General features: G+C 42.9%; 1 protein-coding gene across 1 annotated transcript; it reads right to left on the bottom strand.

The window, feature by feature from the left end:
• Positions 1-707: 707 nt before the first annotated feature.
• Positions 708-11,340, bottom strand: LOC124258003. Its single transcript, XM_046692079.1, has 4 exons — positions 11,132-11,340; positions 10,698-10,777; positions 3,075-3,145; positions 708-1,328 (listed from the first exon to the last, which is right to left on the bottom strand). The coding sequence occupies exons 2-4, from the start codon at positions 10,698-10,700 to the stop codon at positions 974-976; spliced, it is 429 nt and encodes a 142-aa protein (XP_046548035.1). The 5' UTR covers positions 10,701-10,777; positions 11,132-11,340; the 3' UTR covers positions 708-973.
• Between the last annotated feature and the right edge of the window lie 968 nt (positions 11,341-12,308).

The raw sequence follows: 12,308 nt of genomic DNA on the forward strand, positions 1-12,308 counted from the left end.
CTGGACCAGACAATCCAGTGATCAACAGCATGAGCATCGATCTGCGCAATTGGGAACCGATGACAAGTGTCAGCCAAGTCAGCGAGCCTGACCATCCGGTCCCGGGGAGCAAGAGAGGCTTAATTTACTAAGACAAAATATATCGTGATTGTCTAACGTTACAATGTAAACAATAAAAAATATTTTGAGTTTTTTCCCAGTAGGAATGAACATTGTTCATTCCAACGTCAAGGTTGTTCTTTTTAAATACACCGTATATACACTTCTTAATCTAAAAGGCAAATCAATTGTATTAAACCCGGCTATTTTCATGTAAAATTTCAACAGCTGAACAAAAAGTAATTAATTGTTTTTCTGTGGCTTTGTTACGTTTTTAATACTCTCCATGGTACTCTACAAACGCTGAAGTTCTATCTGGATTCTTTTTCATAAAAAGAAAATGGAAAAAAACACGTCGGATTCAAGATTCAATCGCGGAGCCGGAACGTTTTCAACAACCTTACCGTGTGAACAACAACTAGGATTTGTGTATGAATGAGTGAGTGAGTTTTGTTTTACGCCGCAATCAGCAATATTCCAGCTACATGGCGGCGGTCTGTAAATAATCGGCTCTGAACCAGACAATCCAGTGATCAACAGCATGAGCATCGATCAATTGGCATACGATGACACGTGTCAACCAAGTCAGCGAGCCTGACCACCCGATCCCGTTAGTCGCCTCTTACGACAAGCATGGATTACTGAAGATTCATTCTAACCCGGATCTTCATGGGCCCCTATTTGTGTGATTTTAAGTGGTCAATTTGTGCATAAACCCAGTTTGGCGTGACATTAATCAGTTTTATCGTGAGAGCTTGAGTCTCAATCCAAAAGTGTGAGAGTTGGCAGGTATGCGCAGTAACGTATGCTTGACGATTTAAAGAGGGTTTAGTCTTCTTTCACGATAAACATCTCTCTTTCTGTCTGTCTGCTTCTATTGCAAGTTGACGTCACTGATGTACATACTCTTTGCTACTCTCGGACACGTATTCGCTGGACTCGGAGTAATCTTCAGCACCTCCATGGACAAGTAGCCCCTGCATGGCTCTTCCTTCTTAACGCTTGGTCGCCGCGTTGTGACGTCTTCATATATGTGGGCGTCATCATAGTCAGGATTGCCACAACTTGTACTCGCACGAGAAAATCTGTTTTTCCAACTTTTCTTCTTTTTCTCGCTTTTCCCATTTCCCCTGGGATTGTAATTGACATATTCGTTCGCGACGGAGGACCTGCCCTCGCCGGCGGTTGTATCAGTGTTGTGTTGGCAACACCAACTGCTTGTACATAGCCTGGAGAAAACAATTGTTACGTAAAATATTTATAGTGGTTTGTTGTTTAACGCCGCACTCAGCAATATTCCAGCTATATGACAGCGGTCTGGAAATAATCCAGACTGGACAAGACAATCCAGTGATCAACATCATCGTTCTACGCAATAGGGATACGATGACATGTGTCAAGTTACTGTCAACCAAGTCAGCGAGCCTGACCACCCGATCCCGTAAGTCGCCTCTTACGACAAGCATGGATTACTGAAGACCAATTCTAACCCGGATCTTCGCGGGTCTGTTACGTAAAACATAACAAGCACAACATAAATAGAGATAACACATTAATACGTGTCATATAAAATACAACCGATGTGAAATACTTACCACGCAATAATACACAACTCTTAATCGTCTCAGTGACACATCTACCCGTGAAGGTCCGGGTTCGACTGAACCCCTGCTTGTCGTAATAGGCGACTAACGGGATCGGGTGGTCAGGCCTGCTGACTTGGTTGACACATGTCATCGGTTCCCAGTTGCGCAGATCGATGCTCATGCTGTTGATCACTGGATTGTCTGGTCCAGACTCGATTATTTACAGACCGCCGCCATGTAGCATGAAAACTCACGCACTCGGTGGGGTAGCCTAATGGTTAAGCGTTGGGTCGTCACGACGAAGACCCGGGTTCGATTCCCCACATGGGCACAATGTGTGAAGCCCATTTCTGGTGTAACCCTACGTCACATTGCTGGAATATTGCTAAAAGCGGCGTAAAACCATACTCACTCACTCACTCACTCAGTGACACACGACTATTATCGGTAAAATATTCTCAAAGAATTAACATAAAGTTTTGATTTTGACCTTTTGTCACTAATTGTATTTGAACAAAATATATAAATTTATAATGAAAAAATGAATACGAAATACTGAAAGTATTCAGTGAAATATTATACTATCGTCGAAATTATTTCACTGAATAATTGGTAGAATACACAATGTCATTTCAAAAGTGGTCACATACACTTGTTATAAGTGATTAAACTTTCTCGGTAAAATACCGTTGCTAGTAATTTTGTTAGGGTGAGTTCCATCCGGGAGTCGAACCCACACTCTCAGTGATAAACCTAATCGCCAGCTCGCAAAGTCAGCAATCTAACCCACCCAGCCACTGAAACTCCCACAAAATGGAAATGGGACAACTGGTAGTCAAGATAACTCCTTGTGTACGGATTGGCACTGCTCCCACGGCCGAAAAATATGAAAACACAATGACATTTAAAAGTGGTCAAATGTAACATGTAACATGTATGTACAAATATAGCATACACATGTTGTGCTATATACTATGTGTGGTAGGTCACGTACTTCGTGTACACCTCTGACATTGTGAATTCAAAACTTTTGCACTTTTATTTTCCATAAATGTTTCGAAATGGCATTGTGTATTCATTGTTGAAACAGTCAGATATTATCCACGCAAAATCCGCAGCTTTCTTGAAGGTGCTAAGTTTGCTATTTGTCCGTCGCATGAAGTAGTCATACCGATGTGAATTATACAACTCTTGCGCAATAGGCGTGTCAAGCCACCCACAAGTCCTATCTAACAATCATCTTACAATTAACTAAAAAGTTCAGGCCCACTTGCACAAAGTGACCTCAGCGCTGCGATAAGTCTACTTTAATGTTTGGCAGTAACGATCGTAGCAACGCTAAGATCGCGTTGTGCAAGAGGGTCATGAAGAGAAACAAAATAGACGTACCCAGCGACGATGATGAGAACCACACCCGTGAGGACGATGACGCTGACAACAACAGCTGCAACGTCGTAGACCTGCGTTTGGTACAACACACATGATTTAGCACAGTAACTGATATGATACTCGCTGCTGAGAAATATTTATACCGGTAATAACATAATAAACGTTCTCATTGCATCGTGATAAAGGGTGGATGAGTGAGCAAACGTTGGTAAAGGACAGGGGAGTATAACGGCTCCTTGAAGTAGCCAACTTGTGATTAACAGCATGAACATCTAACACATCATTGACCTTCAATGATGAGTATGACTGGAATGAAATTTCAGTCGACAATTTTAGTCGAATATGGAGTGAGTGAGTTAACATTTTAAGTTATATCGACAGTATTTCAGCAGAATTGTCACTATTGTGTCATATATATCACAGGTCATAAGGGTAATGGGGCGGTAGGGTAGCCTAATGGTCAAAGCGTCCGCTCGTCACACTGAAGTCCTGGGTTCGATTCTCCACATGGAAACAATGTGTGAACCCCATTTCTTGGGTCCTCCCCCCCCCCCCGTGATATTGCTGGAATATTGCTAAAAGCGGCGTAAAACGAAACTCCCTCACTCATTCCACATAGCATTTGACGAGGTTTTGCAACTACATCGAAACGTTGTTAAATGCATATACTAGTTATGCGCTTTGTTATTTACTCACAAACTTAATTTGTAGTATTTGTAATATGTTGCATACACATACCACAACGCCCTCATAATTGCACGTCAAAGAACAAATTGGGGGTCCATGGAGGAATGACTGTGGTCATAAGCACTTGCATGAATGTCCCTTCAGCGTGACCAGTCCAGCTGACCTCCAAGAACGACACACCCGTGATGATCGTGGTGAGAGTTAGCAACTATGAGGCGAATAACGGGATCGGATGAGATACATATCATCGTATCTAAATTGTGTACATCGATCTTCATGATGTCAGTCACGTGATTGTCTGGTCCAGAATGGAGTATTTATGGACCACTGTCTTATATCTGGTATATTGTTGAGTAGTGTGTGTGAGTGAGTGAGGTTAGTTTTACGCCACTTTTAGCAATATTCCAGCAATATCACTATGGGGGACACCAGAAATGGGCTTCACACAGTATACCTATGTAGGGAATCGAACCCGGGTCTTCGGCGTGACGAGAGAACGCTTTAACCACTAAGGCTACCCCCCACCGCCCCTGTGGAGCAAGACTGACTGACTGACTGACTGAGTTTAGTTTTACGCCGCCTTTAGCAATATTCTAGCAATATCACGGCGGGGGACACCAGAAATGGGCTTCACACATTGTGCCCATGTGGGGAATCGAACCCGGGTCTTCGGCGTGACGAGCCAACGCTTTAACCACTAGGCTACCCCACCGCCCCCTGTGGAGCAAGAAAGAAAGACAGGAAGAAAGCATGACCAGTTCATGTAGATAGTTCATATCTACAGATAGCGGAAACCAGTTTCAAAACTGTACTTCGATCACAATGTGTTAATTTCCCTGTCTATAAAACCGAAAGGACGGCCAGATTGTTTCAAGGTGACATCAAGACGCTTTAATTGTAGTTCCCTATTTGAAATTAGATTCTGTTATCTCTGTGTAAATAGGGTTACAAGGTACGTATAGACAAACCAGGACCATAAAACCGGGTTAGAAGACAATAAAGTGTTAGTTTCATTACTTGATGCAAATGTGCCAGGTCAAGAACCATTGGCAACCATTGCAAAGTGACTCTAGGTATCTATATATCGGCTATATACTAAGTAAAGATTAATGTATACCATTTGTCGAGCTTGACCTGTGATTTATGACGGCAAGTCGGCTCTACGTTTACCTCGGTCCGCATATGTCACTTTTTGCTATCATATGGGATAATCGCAACTGAAATATATGTACTTACTTCTTGATTTTGTTACTGGTTTAAAGAGTAGCAATATTCGAGCGGGGCACACCAGAAATGGGCTTCACACATTGTACCCATGTGGGGAATCGAACCCCGGTCTTCGGCTTGATGAGCGAACGCTTTAACTGCTAGGCTACCCCATCGCCCCATTGATTTAAAGAACTGCCATGTATCAACTTGTTGCCTTTTGATCAATCCGTAATGTTCACGTACTTTATAGTTACCTGGTGACTTCCTGTCTTTTGAAAGGCAGTGGGGTAGCCTAGTGGTTTAAGCGTTAGCTCGTCACGCCGAAGACCCGGGTTCGATTCCCACATGGGTACAATGTGTGTCCCCGCCGTTATCTTGCTGGAATAGCGCTTAAAGCGGCGCAAAAACTCACTCACTCACCCCCACCCACTCACTCACTCACTCACTCATTGTAGACCGCCTCCGTGGTGTAGTGGTTAGAGCGTCCGCCCGGAGAGAGGAAGGTCGCAGGTTCGATCCCCGACCGCGTCATACCAAAAGACCTTAAAATATGGTACGTGTTGGTCCCTGTCTGGCGCTCGGCATTAATGGGTACAACAAGGACTGGTCGGCTCGGAGTCAGTATAATGTGTCTGAGTGGGGTATTCATGCTTCACTGCGGCATGGTATCTCAGTGGGCTAGCACTATAAAACCAGCTTCAGTCTGGGCTAGTACAAGCAGCCGCACATACACATACACACGCATGCACGTCGTCATATGAGCGAAATAGTCTCAAGCACGACGTTATACCCCTATTCCACCTCACCTCACCTCACTCATTGTCTTGGTGAAACAAATTGCCACCAAGCCATTGTAGCGGACGCAAATATCCGTGCAGCCAGTGAGACCGCGGGCTTGACGTAGATGTACGACTTCAGGGAATGAAAAGGCAAAACGGAGGGATTGTTTCTGTTTCTCTCACGCAAATGTTCCATCATCTGTGAGATATGAGATATCCCCGTGGGATTTGAGTTGATAGTCTCCAATTACCCATTCTTATCACAGTGTGTGATATCCTAGCCTTTGGATCTTTGCTCATGATGTCACCCCTGGCTGACCCTGGTTTGTTCATTAACTGACAGCCGTGTTATAACTTTGTTTGTTTGTTTATTCGTTTGTTTGTTTAATGCCGCACCCTGCAATATTCCCGCAACATGATGATCCCGTAAACATTTTGCTTGGCCAGACGATCCAGTGATTGACAACATACGCATCGATCTACGCAAATGGGAATCAATGACATGTGTCAAATCAAGTCAGCGAGCCTGACAGCCCGATCCCGTTAGTCGCCTCTTACGACAAACATGCAAGTCAAAACATTGATCAGCGCATTGAACATTCATAAGTGTGTGGACATTTGCGCTTTATAAGTGACATTATTATTATTATTATTATTATTATTATTACACAACAGTCTCGTTTCCTGTTGACTGGGTCCCGTCCTATTGCGCAACTTAGTACAATAACCAGTCCAGAATTTTAGGACCAATTCATTTAACTGGATGCATAATTATTAATCAGTATTATTTGTTCATCTATGCACTTGTATATTGCAACACTACGTTCCTTCTAATCCTTGCAAACATGTCGTGCAGCGTGCTCTGTCGTACAGCGAGCTCTGACAAACGGAAACCTGGAAATCGTGGAGATCTCAAAACGAGGCTCGGCCGCTAGAAAGGTTTGGCGGTCTGGTACGGACTTGATATTATATCAATCACATTGTGCGTTACAGAACTACACTGAATAAGCGCAAACAATACATAACAGGTGTAACCAATGAGCTAGATGCATTGTGAATCATTTTACGACCTCATCAAACAGGGCAGTCTGTGACGTCTTAGTTAAGGTCATGCGGCCTACACCTCGCCATAAAATATAGAAATACGATGTTATTAAAGTTTTAAATTAAACTTCATTTGTAAGTACCATTTTATTATGAAACAAGGAATTGGAATTCAATGTAACCATAGTTGTTTGTGATGTCTATTTTCACTTTCACACGATACAATTCGGATCGGCTGAAAAGTAGGTCATTGTCTGAATAGGTTAATGTGACTCATGTTTCGGTTTGTTTGTTGAAGACCAATTCGAAAAAGGATCTTCACGGGTTCCAGAATTATAATCATGCACAATCTGTGCCCCAGGAAATGTGATGCGGGAAAATAGCATTTCCATTTAATAATGATAATACAATCCCGGTAGTTGCCTCTCAATATTGTACACACCTAAATCAGTAGTAAGTATCCACATGATACTCAATAAAAATGGTTGAAATATATTGTGTATGGTACGTATGCTATTTGATAATTTAATTCAATGTACATGTATTTTGTAAAAAAAAAATTTTATATTTTACTGCTATCATAGTCGCGTATCCTGTGTTGTATTTTTCGTAATGAATACGATAAAATCGTATGGGTTGGCATCTCTGCATTTGTTCTCATACATCTTTTCACGAAACAACCAACTATCGTCATGTGCAGTTAGGTATATCCTGGGAAACAACCCGAAGTTCATGTGTCTCCCCGGCGGTGGGGTAGCCTAGTGGTTAAAGCGTTCGCTCGTCACGCTGAAAACCCGGGTTTGATTCCCCACATGCGTACAATGTGTGAAGCGCCCCCCCCCCAAAAAGTGTTATTGCTGGAATGTTGCTAAAAGCGGCGTACTCACTCACTCTCTCACTAGCATGGGTTGTTCACGGATCCGAGTTATAGTTATAGTTGTACTGCTGACTACAAACTTTGAGGTTTCGCTTTCCTAATATGGTACGTTTCCGGATTTGTTGGCACAAGTACAATAACATACAAACAGACAATCGTATCGATTTTACAGGGAAATTAACATAAAAATCCCATTTGATTTATAACCAACAGTTGGACAAATCAGTAGGTGGTCGGACACTGGCACAGAAAACACATCACGCGGGTTTATTTCAATCTGTGTACAAAATTAGATACACAATGCACAACACTCGTCCTTTAGCGATATATTCCGAAGAGTCTTCAGATAAAATATTTTAATTCGATCCTGTTTCATTTTCAATTTTAAAAGGCCCAACATAGAACTATTTCTTTGTGAAACGGGAAATGTACATGTTCCTTAACAGAAGGAAATAATTTATTTTATTGAAATATAGATTATTGTTAAATGGGTCACTTTAAGTGGTCAGATAGTGTCATGTAATATACTCTCCCAAAAACGAAACGCATATAGGAATTTCAACTGTATTTTTATGTTTATTTTGAAACATCTTGTAAGCTTTATGAGTCAATGAAATATAGCGAAATTGCACACTGGGTATGCAGACTTATCCGTCTTTGGCACCTAACTCGAGGAAAGTCAGTTTGAGTGTCACATGGAGACGCGTGGTGGCGCTGAATTCAATACCTCGTGTGACCACCGTGGGCATCCAGAACTGCACGGCATCGCCTCGGCATCGAACGAATAAGTCTCAGAATCTCGTGTTGCCCAATCGCAGCTCACTCTGCCTGTAGTGCCTGTGAGAGTTGCTGAAGTGTCTGGGGCTGAGGGTTACCGCGTCGCATCCGTCTGTCCAGGGCATCCCACAGTTGTTCGATAGGGTTTAAGTCCGGTGATCTTGAGGGCCAGGGGAGCACATTGATGTTGTGGTTCTGGAGGAAGTCTCTAGTGTGACGTGCTGTGTGGGGCCTGGCATTGTCCTGTTGAAACAACTCCCTCTGGCGATCAATGATTGGAAGGAGATGTGGGCGTAGGATTTCGTCACAGTACCGTTGAGCTGTCAGGTTGCCCTGGATCATCACCAAATCACTTATCCTACGGCAGGTGATCTCATCCCCGACCTAACCGTCGACGTCTGTACACCCGCATTCTTCCATCGCGTCGTTCCAATAGAATTCATCACTGAACCAGATTCTACGCCAATTCGGTAGCTTCCAGGCCTGAACGTTGGTGCACCATTGAACTCGATGTCGACGATGTTGCCGAAGCACAGGGACAAAATAAGGTCTTCTGGCACGTAAACCAGCCTCTCTCAACCTGTTCCTGACGGTCTGTGCAGAAAGCCTCCTCAATCCGGGTATTTGTCGAGCGGTACTGGTCGCCGTAGCTGTTCGATGACGCAGGTGATGTACCCGGATGTAACGATTCTGCGCCGCAGTGGTCGCTCGAGGTCGCCCACTACGAGGGGCATCTGCTACCGCATTCTGCCGGCGATATCTCTCCCAGAGCAGTGACATGGTGCTTTGGTGAACATTCATGCGTCGGGCAACTGCACGTTGAGACTGGCCAGCTTCAAGCAAACCAATGGCGATATGACGGTTGGCTTCACTTAGACGTGCATTTTGCGTTCGTCAACAATATTCCAAATACAGTGAATAATCGACAGACAGCGATCAACCTTTTATACCCATCATTGTGACTATCTGATCCCCAACTTTCACGTGCATTGCATGTGAATTGTGTATTCTGTGACACTACACGCCGTAATTGAAAATCATGCTGTTAAATACGGGTATTTTACGGATGGTGCGTTTTGTTGTGATGTTTCAAAACATAAACACCATAGGACTCATAAACAGAGCAAAACCTTTTGTAAAATGAATCACGTTGTAATTCATTGCTACATGAAATTGCTATTTTCATGATGCGTTTCTTTTAGGAGAGTATATTTGCAATGGCATTAGAAAGACCGGGACGTATATGTATATAGGTAGGTTACAGGAAGTCAGGAGAGTGAGTGAGTGAGTGATGTTTTACACAATATTCCAGCAACGTCATGGCCGGGGACACCTAAAATGGGCTTTACACATTGTCCCCATCATGTGGGGAATGGAACCAGGATCTTCGGCGTGACGAGCGAACGCTTTAACCATTAGGCTACCCACCACCACCACCATCACCAGGTAGATGACATATTGTAAATTTAGTGTAACTTTTTAAAAACATAATTCAGGAGTACGACGACGAATTACGCCCAACAGTGGGAGTAATTCGAGAGGTGAAGCTAGAACTCGACGCTCGTAACGTACATCTTGACCACAGTGTTGACAGACGAAGAAGTTTTGAATCGAACGTGATTGGATGCTGAACGTCTCCGAAGAAAGTACTTTACCTCAAGTTTACGAGATGAATTTATATTCAACTATGTGATATGAAACCGGGCATTAGGTTAAACGGATAGTACAAACAAAAAATACAAGCAATCATGGTTATTGCTCTTATAAATAACAATTTCGGACATAATAAACATGTCATGGATCAGTGATCATTTTCTTTCTACTTATGTTTTTATGGTTTAACGACACACTCAATATTCCTGCTTTATGACGAAAACTTTATATACCAGATAAACAAGTGACTGATATGATTGGCAACGATTTTGCTGAGTGTGGTTTTAAGAACAAACAAAAGATACTGCTCATTGTATTAGCCCCCTCTCCCCTTCCCAAAACTACCAACCTACTTCCCCGTTTGTACACGCGGTGTTGACTTCCGTAGCTTGCTTTCTAATTTCCAGAGCTATAGGGTAGCCTATACTGGTTATAGCTTTCGCCTCAAGACCAGGGTTCGATTCCCCACTTGGATACAAATTATGAAGCCAACTTCTGGTGTCCCCCGCTGTGATATTGATGGAATATTGCTAAAGGCGACGTTAAACCATAATCGGTTACTGATTTCCCGCTTATAATCTATAAGTTTACACATACCATTATGCGTGGATCACCAGACCAAGGATGTTACACCATTCCCGTTCCACTGTATTCCTCGCGACACTCGTGAAGAACACCTTAATAGAAAAGATTGAATGTATCATACATCGATGCAAACGAAAGCAGATTCTTCTGAAAGAACATATGCCGATTAAACATACTAGGGATTTCATGTTTTAATGAGTTTTAATTAAAACAATTTGTAATGCTGTGTAAGAATCAGTTTTACCCTGTTCAAAGTACTACTAGATAGTTCTGATTTAGATTGATATTAAACAAACACAGTAGCCATTGTTAAGGTGGTAAATCATTATTTCGCATTTTCGATTTCCGAAATAAGTGGTGCTCTATATGAAACCTCCATTACGTGTGTTATGCGGACAAATGCTGTGATAAAACAAATATTTATGTTCTCATTTCCATCGACCTACCTTAATACTGGCCAAATTTCTATCTTGCGGCATATCGTGTACAATTACATGTCGACTTCAGCTTTGGTTGTTCTCGTTATGTTCTGCGTCATATTGATGACAACGTAACTTCCGGTTTTTATTTCCTTGGCGCAATCTTGTTTCTGACAGCTTCACTCTGTGCATGTATATGACACAACTATTCGGACCAATCAGCGGAGGGCAAATGACAAGGTTTACCGCTGGTTAAAACATTTTGTGTTGACCAATATGTGGGTTGCAACTTGCAAGTTAGTGACGGATCGACACATGTGTTACCATGGCAACTATACACGTCATACGTAAAGTTTATGATGATTCATTGGCGGATCGGGGGTGGGGGGTTCGACCCCCCCTTTGAAAATGACTTAAGACCACATTGAAGATTTTTTTTTGCGTTGGCGAAACTAATGGGGGGTTCAGAGGGTTCGAACCCCTGACACCCAACACACCCCCACCCCTTTTCAAAATTCCTGGATCCGTCCATGTGATTCATCAAATATACTTAGAAAAATATATACTTAGCGTAGTCTAGACCAATAAATCCTGTGGTCGATATTATCACACATGATCCGCATATTTATTAGTTTGTTGCTTACCCCTGGACTAGGTAACATTTATCTACACAGCTACGGTCTGTACATAATCGAGCCTGGACCAAACAATCCAGTGGTCAACATCATGAGCATCGATCTCCGCAATTGGGATATGATATGATATGTATGTGAGGTGAGGTGAGGTGAGGTGACATTGGATTTAACGTCGTGCTTGAGACTATTTCGCTCATATGACGACGTGCATGCGTGTGTATGTGTATGTGCGGCTGCTTGTACTAGCCCAGACTGAAGCTGGTTTTATAGTGCTTGCCCACTGAGATACCATGCCGCAGTTAAGCATGAATATCCCACTCAGACACATTATACTGACTCCGAGCCGACCAGTCCTTGTTGTACCCATTAATGCCGAACGCCAGGCAGGGACCAACAAGTACCATATTTTAACGTGTTTTGGTATGACGCGGTCGGGGATCGAACCCGCGACCTTCCACTCTCCGGCGGTCTGATATGTATGTATGTGTGTGTGTGTGTGTGTGTGTGTGTGTGTGTGTGTGTGTGTGTGTGTGTGTGTGTGTGTGTGTGTGTGTGTGTGTGTGTGTGTG

Source organism: Haliotis rubra, unplaced genomic scaffold, assembly GCF_003918875.1.
Source record: "Haliotis rubra isolate DU_JTF1 unplaced genomic scaffold, ASM391887v1 Scf68, whole genome shotgun sequence".
Lineage (NCBI taxonomy): Eukaryota > Metazoa > Mollusca > Gastropoda > Lepetellida > Haliotidae > Haliotis > Haliotis rubra.